At 37.5% G+C, this 25127-nt stretch overlaps 1 protein-coding gene across 2 annotated transcripts in view; it reads right to left on the reverse strand.

Moving 5' to 3' along the window:
- Positions 1-25127, reverse strand: part of Ufl1 (UFM1 specific ligase 1) — a 30594-nt gene that overhangs the window by 2601 nt on the left and 2866 nt on the right. For both annotated transcript variants that reach the window (XM_029533353.1, XM_021221960.2), the window contains exons 4-18: positions 24833-24930; positions 24218-24332; positions 21976-22106; positions 18201-18259; positions 15970-16116; positions 14647-14822; positions 12376-12555; positions 10326-10446; positions 7337-7456; positions 4281-4398; positions 3052-3215; positions 2843-2973; positions 1297-1377; positions 769-854; positions 168-348 (exon numbers count right to left, since the gene is read on the reverse strand). In XM_029533353.1, the coding sequence (XP_029389213.1) occupies positions 168-348; positions 769-854; positions 1297-1377; positions 2843-2973; positions 3052-3215; positions 4281-4398; positions 7337-7456; positions 10326-10446; positions 12376-12555; positions 14647-14822; positions 15970-16116; positions 18201-18259; positions 21976-22106; positions 24218-24332; positions 24833-24930 (1908 nt within the window). The remainder of the gene's footprint in view (positions 1-167; positions 349-768; positions 855-1296; positions 1378-2842; positions 2974-3051; positions 3216-4280; positions 4399-7336; positions 7457-10325; positions 10447-12375; positions 12556-14646; positions 14823-15969; positions 16117-18200; positions 18260-21975; positions 22107-24217; positions 24333-24832; positions 24931-25127) is intronic.

Below are 25127 nucleotides of genomic sequence, written 5' to 3' on the forward strand. Positions count from 1 at the left end.
CTCTCTCTCTCTCTCTCTCTCTCTCTCTCTCTTGTCCCTGTTCCTGCCTGCAGCAGACAGATGTTAACAGCGTCTGTCTCTAACCCTGGCTAGGTGTTGGCAGTGATTCACATCCAGAACACTCTGTTTAAAAGCTTGAAGTTTTCTAGCATAATAAGACGTAATACCTCTGGGATTTTGTTGTGAAGAAAAGCGATGATCTGTGGGACACACCTTCCAGGTGCGTGGAGCATGCTGTGGGTTGAGAACTGAAATAACAGAACTGATGTGAGGTGTAAAATCATAGCAGGGTCTTCTGTGACCTTCAGCTGCTCAGACAGAGCCTGCCGATGCTGGAATAGGATTTGTCTGCAAAACCCAAATCACAGAAATACATAATTAGTAAGGCCTCATTTACATATTTTCCCTTTAGCATTCATTTTTCACCTTCTCTAGTTTAATGACTTGATTCCATAGCATTTTAAGGAGTCCTTTAAATATGGGTAATATGACTATACCCTACTTTAACTTTGGTTGGCATAGGTAGATTGACATTACAGAGAAAGCTATATAACAAGTACTTTTGCTCTTATGTTGCTGGGATCAACAAGGCATAATGACTACGATAAGGTTTTCTGTACCAAAGGTAACAATCCTGATGAAATGTCCTAGGGTTAGGGCGTGAGTAGACTGGAGGTCTACAACTCTCTATGGCTCAGACGGTCATTCTCAAGTCTCAACCGTGAAGAAGCTCATGTTTAGGAGTAGCAACAACAGAATCAATGTTACCTTTCCCTTTTCTTGTCTCCCTTTTTCACCATAATGTCACAAGCTTCTGTGGCAGAATCCAGGCAAGACAGGAAGTCTTCTATGCTCTGAAGACATGTAATTCCATACTTTACTTTTAAAGACATTTAATATTGTTTTGTAATTTTACATCCTAAACACATATTTTTAACAGGGCATTTGGCAAATAGAAAATGATTTAGGGCCAGGCAGTGGTGGCGCACGCCTTTAATCCCAGCACTTGGGAGGCAGAGGCAGGTAGGCAGGTAGATTTCTGAGTTCCAGGACAGCCAGGGATATACAGAGAAACCCTGTCTCAAAAAAAAAAAAAAAACAAAAAAAAAATCTAATAGAAAATGATTTAGGACTAAAAATATTAAGTGCTCCCATCTTCTTCCTTCCCCCTTCCCAAAAGGTGCCTAACACAGAGTACTGGCCTTGGATTTAGCTTGTAATGATTCTGATTGGGATGTTTGTAAGGAACCTTATACACAAAGTGCTAACTGTAGTCACCAGTTAGCAATGACTTACTTTTTCATTTAGAGAGTTGTGGAGTTTTGTGAGAGCTACTTTGGTTTCTTCTGTCAATTTGCTTAAAATTTTTTTTCTTATCTGTAACGGAAAAAAAAAATTCTTTTGGCATTGTGTTTTTGATATACACTGGATATAAGCTCAAACAGACAAACAAAAATATTCACAAATTCAGAATACATTTAGAATAGAATGCTAAATGTAATATATTTGGGGTTTTGAATGTTAGGTCTCAAGTCAGAAATAAAAATGTTAAAATCCTACAGAATCACAGAGCTCAGCCCTCATCTTGACAGCCTCCATTAGAAGACTAGTGTCTGGCCATGTGGAAAGAGAGAACTTGGGTAAACACACCGTGGCTTTTCTTTTCAGCCTCTCCTGAAGAGTGGCTCTCACACAGAGGCGATGCCTGTAGGAAGGGCAGCGTAGCTAGTTCTGTGGCTAGATGCTTGTATAGTACATGGTATATGGAAGCTTTCATCACCTTTCACAGATGACGATACTGTCAATTCTGAGGTATTGTAAACCAGACAGACCGATCCTTCTAATACATTTTAGGAAGAATGACCCGAGGCTCATACTGTGAAGACACGGGCTACTCAGGGATTTCCTCTTCCATCTCTTAGTTCTTTTTCTTTGTAAGGCCAAGGAGCAGGATGCTAATATTGTTTTTTAAGAGTAGAAGTTAGTAAAGAGACAGGAGACATGGAACATTCCAGAGTGCTGGAGATTGTTGCTCAACGTGAAAGAGGTAGAATCTACTGTCTTCCAAGTAGTAGTAGCGGGTAAATAATGCACTTCTGTCTGGGGGTTGAGGATGGACTTTATTATGTAGCAGAGTTACCTAACATTTATACCAAGAAAAATCATGCCACCTCTGTGGCAACAACCATAGTTAAAGAGGCTACATTAGATGGATGTGGATTTACCACATTCAAAGCCAGTTATAAATGCAGTCAGTCAGCCACATGAAGACTTTCTTACAAGGCTTTCCTGAATCTCTAACTGTAAGACAGTCCCAGAAGGGCGAGAAGGAAGAGAAAGAGGTGGAGGAATGGTCATTATTACCACAGGAACAGACCAAAACCTTCTACCTATAGGTAACAGTCATGGTTCTACCTCATATGGCAAAAGTGATGGTCTTGGGCTCTAGTTTAAAATCACAGTTTCAAACACATAAACTTAAGAGTTTGTCTCAACATTTAAGTGGTACATTGCCTAAAAAAAATGGCTGTGAACTTAAGAAAACTGGATTAATTATTAAGGGAGTTATAAATCAACAAGAAAGGGGAGAAGACTGATAGAAACTATTAGAAAAAGTTATCTTTTCAATAAAGTAATTGAATCTCTTTACCATAATTAGTTTGGTCATATTATCAATCCTTATAAAATTATATAAGCATTGTACGATTACTTAAATTCTTTAGAATTTTTTTCTATATAAAAGCTGTTATTTTACTTTCCCTTTAAACTTGTTCAAATGAGAGAAAATAAAAACATGCTCAGACTCCAATTGCATCAAGCGGCAGACAATTCACTAACATACATCACTTGTAATTGCTGCAGGGTCCTCTACCGCCATCATTAAATCTGAGGCTAGGAAGTTGAACATGAGGTTAGTGATATCGGTACACACGGTCTTCAGCAAGTGCTTGGTAAGAGCAGTCTGTGTGTCATCTGGAAAAGAAGGACACTGTATTACAACTGACTTCCTTGTAGAATTACAAGGTTCAGTGAAAAAGACACTTCATATACCTGCAAAATATTTCATCCCCTTTTCAAATAATCTGATATTATTGTATAGGTTTGAAACCTCTTCCTGTAAGTCCTTGACTGTGCGCTTTCTGCCAGTTCCAGAAGCAGATGTTGACGACATGAAGACTGAACGGACTACCTCAAGATACATTTTATTAAGAGGCCTGGGACAAGATAAATATGGTTAATTAAAATGTACGTTTAAATTAGATAAGACATTTTGCTTGTAGTGAAATAACACTTTAAAAGCCCTCCATATTTCTAACAGTTAAAATTAATTTGAAAGAGGCTCAGTAAAGAACTTTTCTTATTGATCCAAGAATAATTTTAAACATTTTTACAAATTTAAAGCATTCAAAGTAATTGCAGTAAAGATGACAAGAAAGATAGTAACAAACGCCCCATAAAACAGACCTCTAAATTTAATTTGGAAAATAGCAGAATGTAAGTTTGTTCCTCATTCTCAGAAATTACCACAGAAAAATTCTCAATTTCCAAAGTACTATTAACATAGTGTATTTTAAAAAGCACCTATATTCTCTATAATAGATTATTTAAAAACATCAGTGGTGCATAGCCAGTAGTATTTATTTTCTATTTTTATAGACTGTATGGCTCTGTAATATTTTATGCATAAATTTACTTATATTAAAAAAAAAATCTCACTATAAAAGCTCTATTCCAAAATAAAATAGCTTAGATCCATTGAGCTCTTGGATAATCTCTATGAGACTTATATGCTAGGTCTAACGTGAAGGATGACCAGGTATGGTTAATAGAGGCTAAGTTATGTAAAATTTCCTTTAATTTTTCATGGAACTCAGCTTGGCTGACTCACAAGGTGTTAGTTTCTACCCTTACTGGTTTTGAGGTCAGTTGTTTCTCTCCAGAGACTAACAGTAACCTCTGTTTCCTTTTTGCCAAATCAAAATAGAAAGACGGCCTTCTCTTTTTAGGTACTACCTTTCAGGCTATGTCAAGGATGAGTTAGTCCAGTTAAGACCTAAGACTGCAATGTCAGTGAGCACTTCTGAGGTTCTCAGTTTCTACTGTCCATTCTGTCAAGAGCCTTTATTAATTAAAGCCTAAATGGAAGTGCCTCTGAAGGAAAATGAATTTGGAATTTCATGTTTAAATTAAACAAAAAAAGAAGTCTAAAGCCTTTGTTTGAGGATCTTAGTGAAAATTACACACGGTAAGAAATGGGGAAAGGTGTGATTTATACTTGCTTTATTAAGTATTCTGCAAGCTCTGAAATAAACTCCTCAGGGGCATCCTGAATGTGTTTCCTTAAGCAATCTTCAATTTCATCCTGGAACATGAATGTGATGTCCGGCTTCTTCTTTCCTGTAACATATGTCAGCAACGGGAAAATAAACAGACCCCAGTAGCAAAGACCAGGCAGGGAATGCACACCTCACCAGGCAGCAACACATTTGTATGTCAACAAAACTGCTACTTCTAAGTGCAAATATTAGCAAATATTTGTAAACAGTAAAATTCAAATTTAAAACTTCACATAGTAGAATTTCTTTTAGGTGACCATATTTTAACTTCCCATATAATGTTTTCTATAAGACAGCCAGAAGAGAAGAACTCTTTCCTCCCATCTAAATTGGGAAATGCAAATAGCTAGACATTAGATCAATCAAGTAGGAGATTATATTTTAGAAAACTGTGATTTCCCCTCATTCGACAATAGAGACCTTCCTTCTTCACAAAACTGAGTACTTACTGAAGTCAACAGCCTTTGAATTTACACAAGAGCTTCAGAAAGAGACAGGACTAAGTTAAAATTTATCTTTTAGGAAAAGTACAAATGAAAAGGAAAAAACCCTTATAATTTATTTTTGCTTTCTCAAAGACAATTCTATCCTGATGAACAATAAAAGTAGTATGCAGTTACTGTAATGGAAATGTTTTCAATTGTGAAATGACATGCCTAATCAGATACCTGAAAAGTATTGGTAGCAAAGAAAGCAAACAATATTTCCATTACAAATGATAAAGCTATACCTTTTATACAACTGATTTCTTTTAGCTAAATCAGATTATTGATTCTGCAGGTGAAACCTTAGCAATAAAGTAAAATGGCTCAAAAATCAATTTTTAATCTTAATGAGTATCTAAACAGTTGAAATCAGAGCTTCAAGGTAGACACCCAAAGTTCTATTCTCTTCTGAGATCTGTTCTCCAACCCTGAGGCTCACACTAAATTGTCTTTTCCTGTTTGCTTCCCATAAGCCTTTTACAGGTTGTTAAATTACATTTCCTCCAGTAATCTGTCATACTGACTTGATTCTGTATTTTAGTTGAGAACCTAATTTCACCCTCCATTTCAGAGATTACAACATAACCCTTTTCAAAGCACTGAAATTACTTTGAAGGTAGAATGGTTTTACTGCTGTTATAATGCCTCAATAATCTATGCACAAAACAATGTCACATGCCTCATTTCTCTAAGATTACAGGTATTAGAGAATAATTTTTAAAAAGTTTCTCTTTATCCTTATCCCTACTATATCTTGGGAATTCATAAATAAGGACACAGTGAGAAATGACATACACATAAAGCCATACTGATGCTGGGAATCAGGGGAGAACAAAGGGAGAGCGAAAACAGTTTCCTTCCTTAATTAGTATTATTTTCTGCACAATAACAATGATAGCTTTTTCAGTCTTTCTTATAATATTTTATGGAAAGCCTAAGCATTGTGATGCTGCCAGTAACGGCTTATTATCTTTGTGTATGTGTGTGCATGTGTATGTGCGTGTGTGTTTAACTCTGTGCGTGTGTGTGTGTGTGTGTGTGTGTGTGTGTGTGTATAACTGTTGCTGGGGATTCAGGAGGGAGTAGTATTGTTTTATTTAAAAATGAAAAAAAAATGTATTTAGAAAAGGAAAATATGATGTCTTTTGTAGTTAATCTTGGCAAACATTAAGAAGTCTAGGAACTAGAAGATGCAAAGGCATCTTCAATTCATCTTAGATGTACAGAACAAACCAGACATGTACTGGCAAAGTTCAAACAAGCACATGATTCTCTGCCTCAGCTTCTAATACATGTTCTTCACCTTTTAAAGTCTCCAGTTATTTCCTAGAGTTCTTTTAGGGTGAAAAGGTATTGGGAGCATAAAAGTCTTTATGTTCACAAAGAGCACTGGGAAAAACAAGAATGTTAAACATGCAGGGTTGTTGTTTCAAAGGAAGATGTGGAACTGTTTTCTGCCTGAAAGGTGGGGAATGGAGGTGACTACGAGCCTAAGGAGATCCAGGACTAGGCCATACCAAACTTCCACATGCAGGACCAGATGCAGTTAATAGTCTAGGAAGTTTTGATGTAATTTTGTCTCTTTGTTCACTGAGGAGTGTGACGTACCAAGAAACTTTGCCAAATTGTACTGTACTTAATTAAATATGTCCACAATAAACTCCCTGTGTCAGACTCTAGATGTTTGAACCAGTGCTGGCTGTTGAGAAATGCTGAACCAGATTTCCTTCTTGCCTCACGTGGATCAACACTCTGCTGTCCCTGGTGGTCACAGAGACCCCCGATCTTCTGTTGTTAGTTTTTTGTTTTTTGCTTTTTTTTCCCCCTATTTTAGATTTTCTAAAAATATTTCACCCCTTTTATTAAAATTATATCAGTAAATGAATGAATACTAAGTTCCTCCATTTGCAGCTAACCCCAAGAAGGTTGAGTCAGCTTTTCCAGACAATACTCCAGCATTAAACTTGACTTCAGTTTTGATTTAGTCAGAGTCAGGGTCTCATTGTAGCCTAGTATGACCTCCATCTCAAGATCTGTACTTAAACTGATTCTCCTGCCTCTACTTCAAATGTGGTAAGATTATAACAATGTGCCCCCATGCATGGCTTGACAGTAATTTTATTTCCAGTGTTACCACTTTCCAGTTCTTTTATCTTTTAACTGTCCAATTTTCTAAACTGTCATATGTGTTTATCACTGAGGACGAGAAGCAACACAGTTAACTATAGGCCGTGTTGTTTTTACATGAAGAAATACTACATACCAACAAACCTTAAAATGAGAGACTTGACTGTTAAAGATCATAATAGGCCCCTTCTGTTTATATGTTAACTTCTGGCTTGAAATCTGAGACAGGCTTATACTTTATATGATTAAACTGTAAAATTTGCGGTCACTAAAAATGCAAAATAAATACGTTCTTTACAAACACATGTAGCTAATTATATTCATCTTAATGCACATGTTAAGAAAACCATCTACATACAAATAAATAGTGAGCTCAAAGCTACATACCAGCATGTGATGCCTGAGGCTCATCATCACTGTCCTCATCTTTTCTTCCCTTCTTCTTGACTTTCTTAATTTTATATTCTCTGGCATTGCCCCCTCCTCCTCTTACACTTCCAGAGCCCTCTAGTAGAAATACATCAGTTAGTTTTATTAACAAGTTTTGGAAAATAATGACACCATGTTATTATATTAAACTATGTAACAGAAAAATGAAAAGCAAACTAAAGAAAAATTTAAATTCTTTTAAAGATCAGTTTCCAGGTTAAGGTACTAAGGATGATAACAATAGTAAATAAATTATATCACTAAAAATCAAAATCTCTTCAACTTCAGCAATCTCTTAAAACTGTTTTAAACTGTAATATACTCAAGGCTGCCTGTTTTCTGTAGCTTATCTTTTTAGACAAATCCATTCCTTCATCTTTTCTTTCTCCTTTTTTAAAATTCTGACTACTTTAAAATTATAAGTGTTTTGTCTCTTCGTGTTTGTATACCACATGCATACAGTGCCCATTAAGGCCAGAGAGGGGTCAGATCCTCTGGAACTGAAGCTACAGAGAGCTGGTAGCTACCATACAGGTGCTGGTACTTGAACCAGGGTCCTCTGGAAGAGCAGACACTGCCTTTAGCCACTGAGCCATCTTTTCAGCCACTCTGTCACCTTTCTTGTCCCCTCAAAACATCCTGTCACTTAGTCATGTCTGCTCTCACCGCATTACTTAATCATCATCACTATGACATTTCACGGTGGTTTTGCCTTCTTGGCTAAAAGAGTGATTGCTACTCATGTTTGGATGAGTCAGACTCACCCACCACTCACCTAAATTATAAATCTGTAATACGAAATGGTTAAAAAGTAACAGAAACTTGATAAATGTCAGTGCACATTAAATTGGTAGCAGAAAACTAACATCATCAAATAGTTTATTAACTTAACAGTCATCAAATTACTTTCAATTACTTACTAAAGAGTTCAATAACAATCATTAGAGAAGCTCAAGTACTACGCATGAGAGTCAAGCCACATTACTGAAGTAGTTTTCTGCATGTAGATGCCTACATTTAGGATCTCTTGTCTATGAAACAGAGTACTCACCTGACAGTGAGTTATAAGTGATAGTTTTCATCATAAGGATTACTGAGTTAAATAAAGTGATTTTTATAAACTAAATTTGTTTTTCTAATAGCTAAGCACCATTATCTTAGATTTCATCATATTTTATAATTCATTTTCCTTGACTTTATAAAGATAAAAATAAATAAATGAAACTATACACCTAAAGTGAAATGTATCTTTAATAGTTGGTGGAGAGTTTCTTATGGGAGACATTTCAAGTTGGACATGATTCATGCACTATAGTTAATTACTGCCATACAACTGCAGTCACTCAGAACAAAGTACTAGATGACCTATAACTCTGAGAGAGAAATATATCAATTATACTGACTTAAGTCATTAATCAACACTTGTGTATTTCTAAATGCCACTCAAAATAAAGTAGCAGAATAAGTATATGTATGAGGATTAGGAATCACTGGAATAACTTATTGTGGCTCCTCTGGAAGAATGGAGAAAATATTAAAATATTTCAAGAGTCTTGCAAAAAAAGGTTTCACAAGAGGAACATTCTCAATAATAAAACAGAAATAAATTTTATAGCAAAAATTATGTTTTAAGCATATGTATTTGATACATATGTGTTTATTAATGAAAAAGCTGAATATCAAAGTTTTTGGTACTGATATAGCACTAATAATTTGGTTTCTACTAGTAAAAACAGAGAAAATACACGTACATCTCAATGGTAAGTTACTGAATAATAGGACTACATAGAACGATTGCCACTGAGTATATATTTAAAAGAGATTAAAATATAATGTTAGCAGGGAGATCTGCTTGCTTAGAAAACCTTCATTATGCCAAATGGTATTTTAGATCCTAGGGATTTAACCACAGACACTGTTTCCAAACAAGATCACGCACCAATATGTCATCCCGAATGGGAAAGATAATACCAGTGTGGTCTCTACTGAGAGGGACTAGAAAGGCACCCAAGGAAGTGAATTTGGAGTCAAACTCAAAATGAAAGATGAATCCAGTTTCTTTTAGTTTAGAAGAAGTGGTGAGGTTGAGCAGCCCTGTTAGTGCAGAGGCCATGAAGTGAATATGAGTCTGGCAAATATGAGAATACAGAAGGGAAAACAAAAGAGATGGAAAACAGGCTTTGTATCTTTTCATTGAACACATACAAAACCAGAATACACTGTGTCATTTCCCTTTTCATGATTAAAACTTAATTTATTAGGGGCTGAAGAGATGGCTCAGTGGTTAAGAACACTGTGTGTGCTCTTACAGAGAATTCATGGTGGATTCCCAGCACCCACGTGGCAGCTCACAACTGTCTGTTATGCCATTCCTTCCCTCTTCTGGCCTCCTCAGACACCAGCTATACATGTGGTACACAGACATACATAAAGGAAGACATACATAAAGAAAAACATCCATACACATAAATTGAAAATTAAACAAAACCTTAAAATTTCATTTAGTAGCAAGAGTTGGTTCAGATTAGCTGTTAAAATAAAAATATGAATCTGTTAAATAAAAGAAAACCTTCAAATGGCCTTAGTACAAAGATCATAAAAAAAGGAAAACTCAATTTTCGCAGCAGCACTTGGTAAAAAAAGCATCATTTTTTCCCAGTGTATGTTTTCAGCCCCTCTGTCGGGGTCTGCTAGCTGACGCTACTTGTGCTGGCTTCTCCTCCACACCCAGATCTGTATGTCTATCGTGTGCTAGGACCATGCTGAGTGTTCCTACACTATGTCTTTGTGGTACAGTGTAGTCAGGCATCGTCACAGCTCCAGCACTGCTCTGACTTCAGAAGGGGTCTGCTATGCAAGAATAGAAATGTGCACTAACCCCTTTGTTCATTGAACATGTATTTATACACCGCTCATCTTGGAGTCTTACTTATCAGTGGTCCATTACCTGTTGCTTTCTTCCTGCGTTCATCTTTTTTATCCTTTTTACTTGTATTAACACTTTCTAAAATGGAAATTTGTTTCAGATCTTCTTCAGTGATTAAATGCACAGGATTATTTTTCATTTCCTGAAATGAAACATGTTTTGTTGGTAGGCAAAATATATGTAACATTTCAAATAGCCGAGAAGTTGCTTATTTACTTACACATCCTAATTACACGTGTTAGGTTCCATTGCTAAAGATGATAAAAATCTATGACTGCTGCTCTGAGGCTGTCTGCCTTCCTAAGCATCAATTACATCTGCTGCTCTTAGCTTCAGTACCCATCCCTGGCTGGCGAAAGCGGGCGGCCTACGACTACCAAGCACCTGCCTAGGAGCAGCAGTTCTCCAGCAGTTACCGGCTGGTTTTACCACAAATAAGGCAGTCACTTAGTCCCCCACTCCCCCACTTTTTTTTGTTGTTGTTGTTTCTGAGACTCTTTTGAGTACAATGCCACCTGTATACTTGAAATGACAAGACAGGCAAGGAAATTGCTACCGCCCTCACGATTACAGGTTGCAAACCAATTCAAATAAATCTATTTTTCCTATGACTTAGTTCTTGATGATCTCTACTGTTTAAATTTTATGTTAACAAAAACAATGAACTATTTCCAGCTTCAGAAATCAGTTCTTTTTTTTTTATTATGAGAAATAGTTCTTTAATTTCTAGTGGCAAAAGAAATATTGCCACAGTTAAAATAATATCATTTCCTTTTTTGGTTTCCTAAGAAAAAATGCTAAATAATGAGGATTCCAGTGATAAGATTACCTTTCTTTAAACTCTTTTTTTTTTCTTTTTTTAGTTAAACAAGTGTTCAAGGAAAGAAATGATAGTCTCTCTCTCTCTCTCTCTCTCTCTCTCTCTCTCTCTCTCTCTCTCTCTCTCTCCTAGCCTGTATTTACATATACCCTTTCCAGAGGATATTTTTTGAAAATAAGCAATACAGAGGTCTACCTGTCCAAGTACAGAATAAACATATTTAAACTTAACATTTACTAATATCACACCTATATATTTTTATTCATGCCTGCCTAACAGGATAATTGCAGGAAAATATCTCATACTTGCACTAGTAAACTTTCAAAGAATATAGCTAAACACAGAGTATAGCTAAACATTTAGTAGTTCTGCATGAATTCAGTAACAGTCTATTAGACATAGGGCTTGTTTTATCTGAGAAGATGCTTTCCACAAAGATCATGGCTTTAACTACAACAACCATGAATTAGGTAGCTATGACAACAGTCCTATAAGCACTCTGCTTCAAAATACATTTAGACAGTAGTTAAAAAGTTAAAAAAAAAAAAAATGAAGTCCTCTATGAAAGGAAATTGTGACAGGTTCCTGATTAGACAGAAACCATTCCATCTCCAAGGAAGAATTTGCAGTTTAACTCTGGCTTCATGGAATGAATTGGGTAGGGTTCCTTCTGTCTCTATTTTGTGGAATAGTTTGCACTAAACCCATCTGGTCCTGGCCTATTTTTTTTTGGTTGGGAGACTTTTAATGACTGCTTCTACTTCTTTAGGGGGTTATGGGACTGTTTAGATGGTTTACCTTATGTATCTTAGTGATGATTTAATTTAGGTATTTGGTATCTGTTTAGAAAATTGTCCATTTCGCTGGGAGGTGGTGGCACACGCCTTTAATCCTAGTACAAAGAAATTGCTTTTCTTTCTTTGATCTCTGAGCACAAAATAATTTTGATTTACATATAGGTAACACTATTACATACTTCAGTGTTTTAACAGTGAATCAAAGCCTTTGGTAACTTAATTTGAAAACTATGTAACTCTATTGATAAGATTTTAATTTGTAAAATTAGTTCTCTAACTTTTAACGGGGTCTATGAAGATGAAGAAAAAGAACAATAAATCCTAGAGAAGATAAAAAAGAATTATGTAAAATGATATATTCCGACTATTTATGGCATTTCCCAAAAGATATCAGATGACCCTAGCGGGATAGAAACACTGTCAGGATTAGCAGGTGGGAGAGAATCCGGAATACCTTTTCAGCTTTTTGGTGCATCCGTTCGCTGAACAGTCCTGTGCAGTCATTTACGAACTTTTCACTCACCACGACCGTCTCACTAAAGACTGTAGCTGAAGCCAGCTTGCCGAATGGTCTCATCACCTGCTGAAGCAGCATAGCAGCATCTTCAACTGACAAGGAACTGGGCAGCAGAGGCTATAATTATGAGAAAAATGAAAATGAGAAAAATGCAGGGAAACAGCGGTTATCTGTTTTGTATGTATAATATACATGTATATGAGTAGATATATTTATAAATACAATTTCCCTCAAATAACCTCATGTAAGCCAGCAGCTTTCAGAAGCAGACATGATCATAATTTCCAAAACTGTCTTCTGGGTCCATCAGCACTTGGCGCTCCAGAATCATATGCCACTTTCTATTTTAACTCATTTCTCCACTTGCATGCCCTATACAAATGTCAAGTTTGGCAACCCCCCACCAGAACCCACAAGGCCCCTCTGTGCTTCTTCTCTTACAGACCTACAAACAATTCACCAGTAAGTCCTGATAACTTTACCTGTTCAAAGTTTCCTTTCAGCTTTATCATCCAAATTATTATCTTTCATTACTATTTTACATATCTCCCCCTAAGTACTGCCTGTTCTAAGAGAAGTCATTTGTTTGTCTACCATTTGCATAGCATTCAGAATGGTGATTATCATAGAGAAACTACCTAAAACTGGCTATAAGGATAAAGATGCCTTAAGAAATTTGATAACCACAGCATGAGTCCTCTTCTATTATAATAAATTTCTAAACTCTGACTAGAAATAACAGACTGGCCTCCAGGTAACCTTTACCCACAGTAAGTATCCCTTTGGAAAAATGAAGGACAGGCGCAGCTTGAACAATGATGCTAACGTATGCTAACACATTAGAAGAGACTACTGGAGAAGGACTAAGCAAATGCAACAGGATGTCTGAGGCCAGGGTAGTTGTTCATACTTGGATAAGACAGCATAACCTATCTCAAATTTTTTAACCCAAAATTGTTCCTGTCTAAGGAAATACAGGGACAAAAAATGGATCAGAGACTGAAGAAAAGGCCATCCAGAGACCACCCCACCTAGGGATTCATCCCATCTTCAGACACCAAAACCCATACTATTGTTGATGCCAAAAAATGCTTGCTGACTGGAGCCTGATAAGGCTGTTCCCTGAGAGGTTCAACCAGCATCTAACCAATACAGATGAAGATGCTCATAGCCACCCATTGGACTGAGCCTGGGAACCCCATGGAAAAGCTAGGGGAAGGACTGAAGGAGCTGAAGGGTATTGCAACCCCATAGGAAGAACAATCTCAACTAACTGGACCACCCAGAGCTTCCAGGAACTAAACCTTCAACCAGAGTGCACATGGAGGGATCTATGGCTCTAGAATACGTAGCAGAGGATGGCCTTGTCTGCCATCCATGGGAGGGGAAGCCCTTGGTCCTGTGGAGCTTGGATGCATTGTATGGGCATGGTAGAGCAGTGAGGTAAGAGTGGTGAGTGGGTGGAGGAGCGCCCTCATAGAGGCAAAGGGGAAGGAGGACAGGATGGGGGGGTTGTGGAGGGGAAACTGAGAAGGGGATTATTATTAGAAATGTAAACAAATAAAATGATTAATTAAAAAAGAGACATCATAATGGTTACTTTCAACTAATAGCTTGACATAGTATACAATCACCTGGGAAGGGAGTCCCAATGAGGGACAGTCTAGATCATGTTGGTCTGTGGAGGACTGCCTTGACTCTGGGGGGACTCAGCCTAAGAGTTAGCGGCACATTCCCTAGGTTTAGGTCCTGGACTGGATGAAAAGGAAGGAAGTAAATCAGTTTGTTCTCTGCCCTTGACTGTGGATGTACTATGACAAGCTGCTTCTCAATCCTCCACCTGTGACTTCCCCTAATGATAAGAGTAGCAACTTGGAACTGTAAGCTGACAAGCCTGTTCATCCTGATGTTTATCAGGGTATCTGTCACAGCAACCGGAAAGAAAATTCAGACAGATGTGCAAAATCTCATCAATTTCACTATCAAGATCAATAAGGTTGGTATATTATTTTCTTGTTTGTTTTTGAGATTTACAGATCTGGATTTGGTTATGTACACTAAAAACATCAGCCTAAAATAATAAAATTTCCATTGTAACAAGGCAAGATTATCTTTACATGGCTTATTTCTAAAATGTGCACATCCAAGTAAAACACCACTTATCATTGGTTTAAACAAAAATCAATAAGAGAAAAAGGTTAAACATACCGAAATGTCAACCCATGTCCCTGAGCTGATGGCTTCCTCTACTGATGCTTCCACCTGGTCTACGAGTCCTTGGCCAACACAAGTTGCCTTCAAAAACAAGAGTTGGGTATTCTTATACCTCTTCTTTATATAGTTCACAGCATCTGGGATTCCAAGTCTGGATAAAGCGTCAAATTCTAGAAATGCACAAGGAAGTTGAATGGAACTGTCAATCACTCACATTTTCCAGAAGCTTCACAAAAAAGTTATACACAAATCCATTTTTGACTGTGGATGTAATGTATTCTGGTATTTTCAGAGGAATAAAGGAAAAGAAACATAGTATAGCTTGTTCCCTGGGTATATTCCTGGACATTTATTACTAAAGGTCTCCCTCTGTAGGAAACCTGCTTCCAGTGCTCTGTGAACACAAGTTGCACGGCCCCTTCTCCAGCTGAAAGGGTTGACAGGACTGCTGAGCAATGAAGCGGAAAAACAGCAGCAAAGGAAATGGAACTGGTCCAAACTAAAACTCAAAACTGGAATCTAGTTTGCTTATTTTAGTTAATGGGGTGAATTTTATTTTTCAAACTGTATCACTGTACACTAGGGCAGAGTCATTCTCTAAAGTAGATGATTTAGCATAACAGGCTCCGAGTTACAGATGGTACCGGTTATTAATACTAAGTTCTAACCTGTTGAAAGTTGAACACACATCATCAGAGATCACGTGACCACAAGCACAGCCCTGTACCTAATGGAACAGTCTAGTCACACCATTCTTCAAAAACATGGAAATATGCAACGCACTGCAGCTTGATCAAGACTGTATTCAGCAAACAAAGTGGCCACTGCTTTAAATGAATCAGTGTACTTTACCGAAATCATGGTACAACCTCAGAAATACGCTTTAGAATGACAGTATTGTTTCTGAGTAGTAGACAGCTGATAAAAGTAAGCATTGCAAATCTGTCAATAAATGTTTCTACGATGAAGTAACTAAGAATAGAAAACTTAATAAAACAATAAACACAGTGTATTAAACATGACACTTTGGGGGATTAAAACCTTAAGTTTTATATCACCTTTATACTTACTGAAGGTTAATAGCTATCAATATCTTTTGGCATTTTAAAATTTTTAGTGTTTCAGTAATAATGGAATTATCTTCAGTTTCTAAGCCCCACAGAATTGAAAGTAACAACTTTTGCAGTCAAATGAAACCATGACAATCTCTCTAGTAACCACAGGAAAATGCATGTGGAATCTGGTGTACCATAGTTGCTAATAATATTTCAGTGCTAGGAAGAAATTCTGCTTTCAAAGAAAAGAAAACATAGTTACCTAGATAGCCATTCTGCCTGAAAAAGGAGTCCACCCAAGCACTCTGAGTCCTGGAATAGATGTCAGGGACAAACACTGCTTTATCCTGTCGCCCGCCGACCACAGTGCCTCGTAAGCGGCCAGTGCTAACGAGTTCCTCAAGCACAGCTTAAAGCAAATGCACACAGCAGACAGATCAGAACAGGGACACAGTTTTAAAGGCCAAGTACTTTTTTAGTCTGTCTCCCTAAACTTTATGCTTTTAAAAGACAATTCAAAATTTTAACACCATGCATAAAATTACAGTTCAAACAAAAAAAGTCCCAATATTTATGACACTTGGAGGAGAACCAACAACTGCTACTTTACTAAAACCAGCATAATCCCAGGTTACACTCTGAATATTTGTCTTTATACCCCCTGTACTGGCTAGTTTTGTGTCAACTTGACCCAGCTGGAGTTATCACAGAGCAAGGAGCTTCAGTTAGGAAAATGCCTCCATGAGATCCAGCTGTAAGGCATTTTCTCAATTAGTGATCAAGGGGGGAGGTCCCCTTGTGGGTGGTGCCATCTCTGGGCTGGTAGTCTTGGGTTCTATAAAAAAGCAGGCTGAGCAAGCTAGGGAAGCAAGCCAGTAAGAAACATCCTTCCATGGCCTCTGCCTCAGCTCCTGCTTCCTGACCTGCTTGAGTTCCAGTCCTGACTTCCTTTGGTGATCAACAGCAGTATGGAAAGTATAAGCTGAATAAACCCTTTCCTCCCCAACTTGCTTCTTGGTCATGATGTTTTGTCCAGGAATAGAAACCCTGAGTAAGACACACACAGTGTGGTTCCAACTCCTTATCATGAAAACTTTCTGCAACACACTTAGACCATCACGGAAAACCCCAACCAATCAAAAGGCATAGCTGTGGAGCCAAGACACAATGGACATCTATAATATAACACACACTCACTCTCTCTCTCTCTCTCTCTCTCTCTCTCTCTCTCTCTCTCTCTCTCTTCTTTTTTTTTTTTTTTTTTTTGGTTTTTCAAGACAGGGTTTCTTTGTATAGCTCTGGCTGTCCTGGAACTCACTTTATAGACCAGGCTGGCCTTGAACTCAGAAATCCACCTGCCTCTGCCTCCCAAGCACTGGGATTAAAGGCGTGCGTCACCACGCCTGGCTTATAATACAATTCTTATACCTCAGGTTCAGGGATTACCGTGGAAGAGAGGGTGGAAAGACCCAGAGGAATGGGGAATTTAATGTGAAACTGAGTCTCCTAGGAATGTCAAAATCCTACCAACGCAGATGCCCACAACAAAAGACTTGCTAATGTGATAGAAGAAAGCCCAGGGGGCTTCAACCTTAACACAGGCGACTAAGAAATGCTCAGAGCAGGAGAAAGTCTTCCCCAGGGAACAGCATCGCAATTAGTTATCCAGTAACACACACACACACACACACACACACACACACACACACACACATACCCCTCTCCCAAACACCATGACCACCATCACCAAACAAGAACAATTAATAAAGATGTCATCATTGTAAGAGCAAGGGGCATATATAAAAAGTTTAAGGGCAGAAAGGGAAGGGAGAAATTACATGGTTCTATTATACTCTTAAAACATAAGATATAATAAAAAAGAAAAAATGAGATCACTTTGTTTGCTTAATGGTCTATAAAGCAGTGCTGCACTTTGGATGCTGAATATCTTCTTGGTCCTAGAGAGGTGCTACTGGGTGCTGATGGAGTTTGTAGGAGGTAGAACCTACTGGGAAATCCTTGGGCATTAAATGTATACACTTGAAGAGAGCTGTGTGTCCCCAGACTCTTCCCCTCTGGTCTGTGTTCCTGGCATAGTTTTATTTGCCAAAGGATCCACACCACTATCACTGAGCGATACCCTACTGAGATCCCAGGAAATGAGCCCGCCCAATCTCTGATGGGTGAACGACCAGACCAAACCAAACCAAACCAAACCAAACCAAACCAAACCAAACCAAACCAAGCCAAACCACCTCTCTTCCTCTGATCCCTACTTCTAGCTCCCTCTTTTCTTCACCTCTGATCCCTACTTCTAGCTCCCTCTTTTCTTCACCAGTCCTACTTTTGTCTTCAAAAAACAAAATAAAATAAAAATAACCTTTCTCTCATCCCTGGTTCAGAAGAAAGCCAGGTACCTGTAAATTCTCAGAACACACTCTATTACTGCATTACACCCACAACCAAAGTAATACAAACGTAAACAAAACTCACAGTAAAGGAGCTGTTCCTGAAATCCATATTTTGAAACCAGAGAGTTCACTGCTGTAGGCCTTTATGGGAAATTAAAAGAAAAAATTTGAAACTAATTTAGTATACAATGTATATGATTAAAATGAGTAAGAGCTCTCAGGATCTGCCTGTCTCCACCCTATAGTACTTGGGTCACACACGTGTGCCTCCACGCTTTGCTTTAAGGCCTGCTGAGGCTCCACTCAGGTTTGCATACTTGCAAAGAATGCACTTCGCCAACGGAGCCATCTCCACAGGCCTGCACCTACTACTCACTGCCTATAGTTTTAAAGTAACATTTTGTTTCTATTTACTGTAAGCCATCATCCCTGTTCTTCAATTAGCTTTTATTTTTATGTATACTCAAAGTCCTTTAATTCCAGCTTATTAATGCCTTATTGATTATTTAGAAAGCCACAACTTTATTTTCTTTTAAATCATTTAAGAAACTTGGTAAAAATAGAAACACTTATTTTTAAAAATGAATGAAATACTTAAAGCTCCTCCTGTGTTTGGAGAATTTTGACTAAATTATTTAACAAAATTTCATGTAGATCAGTTTGCTTTATTAAATTGTTTGAATTAGGTCCCAGTATGCTGTGAAATGTGTCATCTCTGTTTATCTTACAGCAATCATCATAACCTTCTTACAAGTTATTCTGTGTGTGTTTTTTCCTCCTGCTACAAAAACATAAAACAGTCCACCTTAAAGGGCTCCACCTTAAAGGACTCCACCTTAAAGGGCTCCACCTTAAAGGACTCCAGCTTAAAGGACTCTATCCTTAAAGGGCTCCACCTTAAAGGACTCCACCTTAAAGGGCTCCACCTTAAAGGACTCCACCTTAAAGGACTCCACCTTAAAGGGCTCCACCTTAAAGGACTCCACCTTAAAGGACTCCACCTTAAAGGACTCCATCCTTAAAGTACTCCACCTTAAAGGACTCCACCTTGGAACTCCTAGGTATTAGTCATTGTGTGTATTCAACAAATGTACTAAACTTCTAAGGTTTTTGTTTAATGAATTTGTATTTCAGTTTGGAACAGAACATGGTCAGTGCACTTGCATGTCCCACTCATACCAGTTTTTACTTCCTGATCCTTTAGCTACCCATAACAGCTGCCAACATAACCTTTTGGCTGCAAATGGCTTCAGACCAGAAAAGAGAAGCACTTTCTTAGTTTCTAGCTATTACACACATACAGTGAACTGAATGCACTATCTGGAAGACACTGGTCTCAGCAATATCTTCTCAGTTCAGAATTAGCTTTACTCTGTAGCTTGACAATATCTCTACATAGTAGCTCAAGGCTACTATGAGAGAAAACAAAACTAAACTGCTGATCGTGACAAAATTTACACTTGCTACAGGAATCAGCAAAATATAAAGGGCATATATAGTAACAGAAAAGTATTTTTAGTTTTTAACTAAATGAGAAACTTGTCGGGCACAACAGTATCAAACCTGTCTCCCTCTATCGCTACCAATCAGCTTCCCAGTTCTGCAGCCCCTAAAGACCAACACTTCCTGTGTTTGGAGGGTGATTGCATATGGGTTCTGACTAGAACTCAAGGAAGAGAGAGTACGCAGCAACAAGTCGGGTACATAATGGGAGTTATGAGATAAATAAACATGATACAGGTAATAAATGCTCAGTCTCTCATGGTTGAAGCAGAGAATTACAAATACAGGAAATGAAAAAGTAGTAAGAAAAAGAAAATAAGAATGAAGTGAAGCTTAGTATTTGTTTGAATTGGAGCTATCAACTTGAAAACATGGTTTTTCTATATATGTTTACAATTAAATCCACACAACGTGCACATATCTGTGTCAGTGTGTCCTCTCCTCTTTACCAAAAGGGCCAAGGAACAGTTAGACTCAAATTGTGTGAGAAGCATCTAAGTACCCAGATGTGCTCCAAAAGAAGAATCGGGTGGCCTTGGAGAAATGGCTAGACAGGGAACTATGAGCTGAACCTAAACATTTTTCCGTTATCTGTAAAAAAGTATACCACAGAGGAATGCCAGAAGGTCAAAGCCAGTCTGAGGGCCATCTTTTAGTAAAATCAATGGTGATCTGAAAATGTAATTTATATCAACCTAAAGCCAAATAACAAATTTAGGGAACACTAAGTCCCCAGTGACAAAACAAATAAACAAACTGGAAATCTGAGGAGGAATGGGATACATGGTTCTAAAATTTTATCCCTGTACATGCTACTTGTTTGTTTGTTTGTTTGTTTTTACAAAGAAAAGCAAGCAGCTTTACAAGGATTTTATGAGATATATCTGTAAAGTAAATATAACATATTCATCAGTAATTGAAAAAAATCTAACTGTGCATCATCTGCTAAGATTTAATTAAAAGAATAAAGTGTTCCTTCTGTGTGTGCCTGTCAATGATGGCCAGTGTAAATATTGACACAGCACCATCAAACAGCGAGCAGACAAGAGAAGTTAACATTTTAAAGAATACCAGATCTGTGACCTTTAAAATATTGATATCAGGAAAGTCAGAAAAAGACTAAACAAGTGTTCCAGACTAAAGGTGAACAAAAACTTGTAACAATTAAATGAAATACGTGATTCTGAACTGAACCTGAAACAGCCAGAAAGGGCAGTGCTGAAGCCTTCTGCATATCAAAATGAATCCAAAGACTAGATGAGTGTGTGTATCAATGTTAATTTTCTGACTATGAGTTCTATTTTATATTGTAGGAAACACAGATAAAATTATTTGTGGTAAAATTTAAGCAACTTTGATACTGGTCATAGAAAAACTCTCTAATCTATAAGTTCCAAATTATTTAAGAACAAAAAAGAAAAGAAAAAAAAAATTGTTCCACCAGACTATGAGCTTCCTCTCCAAACCTTTCGGTTCTCCTCTTGCCTTGTATGTATTCAGTGTTCAGTGAATGCGTCCTGTTGCTAAATGACGACAACTTCCCCATCTAAGAGAGGTGTGCGCGGTTAAACAAGGACAGTGAGGACAGATAATAGACATTAGGTTGGTGATACTGACACTGTAGGCCATAGAAGCAGACCAGTGGCTTGAGAGGGACAGGGGGTAAGAGGATGACAGCGAATGCAGACACTGGTCTAAAAGTGCAGAGACTGGAGGGAGAGGAAGATGACATCCAGAGAGTTATGTGAGATGAAAATCTGGACCTCTCAAACTCTGACAGAACACAAAGCCACTCGACAGAATCTGATGCAAAGGTGAGGAGGTAATTAAGAATGTAGGCTTTCTAAATCCTATATTTAAATAAATCTAAACAGGCTACAGACTTAGCTCCTTGTCTAATGTAACACTGCTATTCCTTAATACTGTAGACTCGTAGGAAAAGAATCCTAAAAACAGCGCCATCTAAATTCCAAGTAAGTTAAGCTTCTGACCTCACTACCTCACAACTCAAGGCTACTGTGTAATATAACAATGGACCCAAGCTTCTACTTTAATAACTGCATGGTCTTTTCATGACCTCAGGGTAATTCGTATGCAGTGAGGTCAGCATCAGATTTTAAACTGCTTTCCCAGCAGGACAGAAGTTGTCGGAGCAGGGAGCGGAGGGGGATGTACGGAACAGGTTGAAGGTGGAACTCTGGTACAGCCCCACTCCAGAGAAGCTCTCCTTTCACCTGCTTAAAAGCTGGGATGCTCAAAGAGATTTTGCTTCAAAAAGATTCAGCTGCTAGGAAAAAATGTAAATCATGTCAAATAAAAGTGTAAGTCCCATCTCCACTTGGGAACATGTTTACCGGGTGATAGCCCTGAAGAGTCCACGGACGCGCGCTTTATGGCGAGCGACAAAGGCCTCCGTGAAAACCACTCCTCTGTTATCAAGGTCAAGGTGGCCATTGATAATCCGACCAAGTCGCTGAGTTAAGGCCTGGGAATAAGAGGTCAACTGTTATTAATCTGAAATAACAAAGTGAAAATGTGCATTTGTGCAATCCTTCTCAACTCCTGCTATGTGCTGTGACAGAAATTTCAACTGCACAAATTACATGATAACTAACCTAAAATGAAGGCTTAATATCTGAAAAGCTTCATCGTCTCACTGCAGAGTCAGGAAACATACCAGATTATTAAAGGATTAGCTATAATAATAATAATTATTATTATTAGTTAATTGATAAAGGTTTAACCACAATAACAGCCCTTGCTTACAATACTTATTTCAAAAAGAAAATAAAAATGATTGACTGCTCTTAGAAAGGACTCTATTTGGACTTTTGGGTAAAGGATATACGAATAAATGTTACTCCATGATTTTGCAACTAAGGGAAACGTAAGTCCTTAAAAATTATATTCTCTAAGAGTAACACGACTTTTTCCTGATTTAAACTGGCAGATTATCTGGTTTCTTGACCAGCTTTCAAATTCGAGATAGTATTTTTTCTTCTCAGTGATACGGGATCTGAACAAGTCCATGTGAAATAGGTCTAGACACATTTCATACTCCACTTCCCTGACTCAAAGCAGATGTATTCAAGTTGGTTTGATAGATTTACAACAAAGAAAAATATAATAAGCTTTGAGGAACATAAAACTGGAAACTCCTTAGTGTCTAGAAACAAAGTTACAGAAGAATCCTTAAAAATATAAGTAATCCTTATATTTTTTTTAAGCTTGACTTTCTATGATTTTATAGTAATTCAGGTAAAAATAGGACAGACCTTTAATAGATAGATATTTATATTTTCTGAATTGTGTTTTAAATACCACCTGGAAAGCTTATTCTATTAATATAGGTGAGTGAATAAATCTATACTACACATCGGTCTCATGTAATTATGATTTGGTAAATCTATCTAAAGTTTAGATTTCCTTAAGGTGAAAGGTAGTTGTGGTTGCTTGAACGAGAATGGCCCCTACAGGCTCCTGTGTTTGAATGCTTGGTCCCCAGTTAAAGGAACTGTTTGGGAAGGATTAGGAGGTGTGGCTTTGTTGGAGGAGGTCTGTTACTGTGGGGTAGGCTTAGAGAATTCAAAAGCCCAAGCCAAGGCAATGTCTCTCTCTCTCTGACTGCCTACCTGTAGATAATCAAGGAAGCTCTCAGTCCTGTGCCTGCCTGCATGCCTGCTGCCATGATGACGATGGACTGATTCTCTGAAACTGTTAGTCCCCAGTTAAATGCTTTTCTGTTATAAGGGTGGCTTTGGTCATGGTGTCTATTCACAGCAATGGTATAGTAACTAAGACAGTATGTCAGAATGAGATTTGGGTGTTTTCTTATTTCAGTAAATTAAAAACAAACTACTATTCCTAGAGTGCTGCTCCTGATGTTTATGCAAAGGGCATGGTTATTCCTTCTCAAAAGATGCAGCACTAGAAACAGCATACAGATGAAACACCTTTCTTAACCTCAGGTAACTAAGAAGCCACGTTGACAGAATTCAAATCCAGTTGTATGTGACACGAAAGCCTACGAGTTTCCCACTGTACCACATGGATATCTATGACTGTGAGATAACAAACTACTTCTAAAAAAGGATAACATATAGCTTCCGTTTTTAGGTAACACTGTTATTGCACTATAGTCATGATATCAGAATTTAGTATCAGCATAAATACCTAAAGAGAGAATATGTGAGATTTTTTTGTTCTTGAGATATAGCCACAGCTCAGTGGAGGAAAAATATGGCACCAAAAAGAACGGTTCTACTGACATTCTGATAAGAGAATTCTTTGCTGAAGCTGTTTTACATTGCAAAATATTGAGCAGCATCGCTAATCTTTGCCCCCTCTATGTTATAATACTACAACTGTATATATCCTGGCTAGGTTATAACAGCAGCTATCCTAAGTATTGAGCAAATCCACACACAACAGTCTCAGAACTTATCCTACTCTTAGGACAGTGGTAGCCCTGGGCTTGGGATAACTGTATTATTTGAATAGTCCCTCAGAGCCACTTGAACCTTATGTAAAACCACCTGGTCCTGACCCCTACTCCGATTCTTTAAAAGTCTTTCCATTATTAAGAAAAACCAGTACCTGTGTCAGAAAATCCCCAGGAAGGTCATAGGTTTTACACAGTTCTGAGACGGTTACTTGACCACTTTCTTGCAATTTATCATTCACCTCTTCTGATAACCGATCCAGATAGTTCCTAATATTGAAAAAAACGTTTTTCTGGTTTTGTTTTTAAATGAAACATGTTTCCCTTCTATATCTTCCCCTTTAATGCTTTCCTGCTGGAGCACTGCAGGCCCCCAAGTAATGGATGTGAAAGAGCATCACCTGTTGCTCAGATCTATGCCTTATTTTGTGCTCATAGATATAATTAATGTAAGGGCAATCAAATGGCAGTTTTTTTCTTATGACAATAGAAATTTTATAGCCATTTCACATCAGTTTTAGAACATTATTTTGAGTGCAGCTGATTCACAATAAATAAGTTAAAATTTGATATTGCTTTAATAGGAAAAAGATCAAAATTTATATTATTTAAAAATATGTATTCCCCATAATTAGCACTTACTTTTAAAAAAGAATGGTTTTTATAATAAATGTCTCTACTACATGAGCTCTAAACATGAAGCTGAGCTGGCCACGCCTGGCCTGGAGCATCTGACAGAAGGAGGGAGAATGCTTCAATGTTATACTTACTCATCAATCAGTTGTCCCAGTACTATCTGCACGTGCTTCTCTGATTTAATAATATCACTGACTCTATTCTCAATATGAGTCAGGTCCACATTAATAACCTAGAATTAAACAGAAATTACAAAAAATTTCTACTAGTTTTAAAATTTGAGATCATACATTGAGATTAAAAATTATACTTTTATATATTTTATATACATTTATATATTATTTATACACCCTTTACATATCACTTAGATAAATTTGAAATTACTCTATAAAATACTGGTAGCTGAGTATCACAGCAAACACCTGTAAT

Source organism: Mus pahari, chromosome 22, assembly GCF_900095145.1.
Source record: "Mus pahari chromosome 22, PAHARI_EIJ_v1.1, whole genome shotgun sequence".
In the NCBI taxonomy this organism is placed as follows: domain Eukaryota; kingdom Metazoa; phylum Chordata; class Mammalia; order Rodentia; family Muridae; genus Mus; species Mus pahari.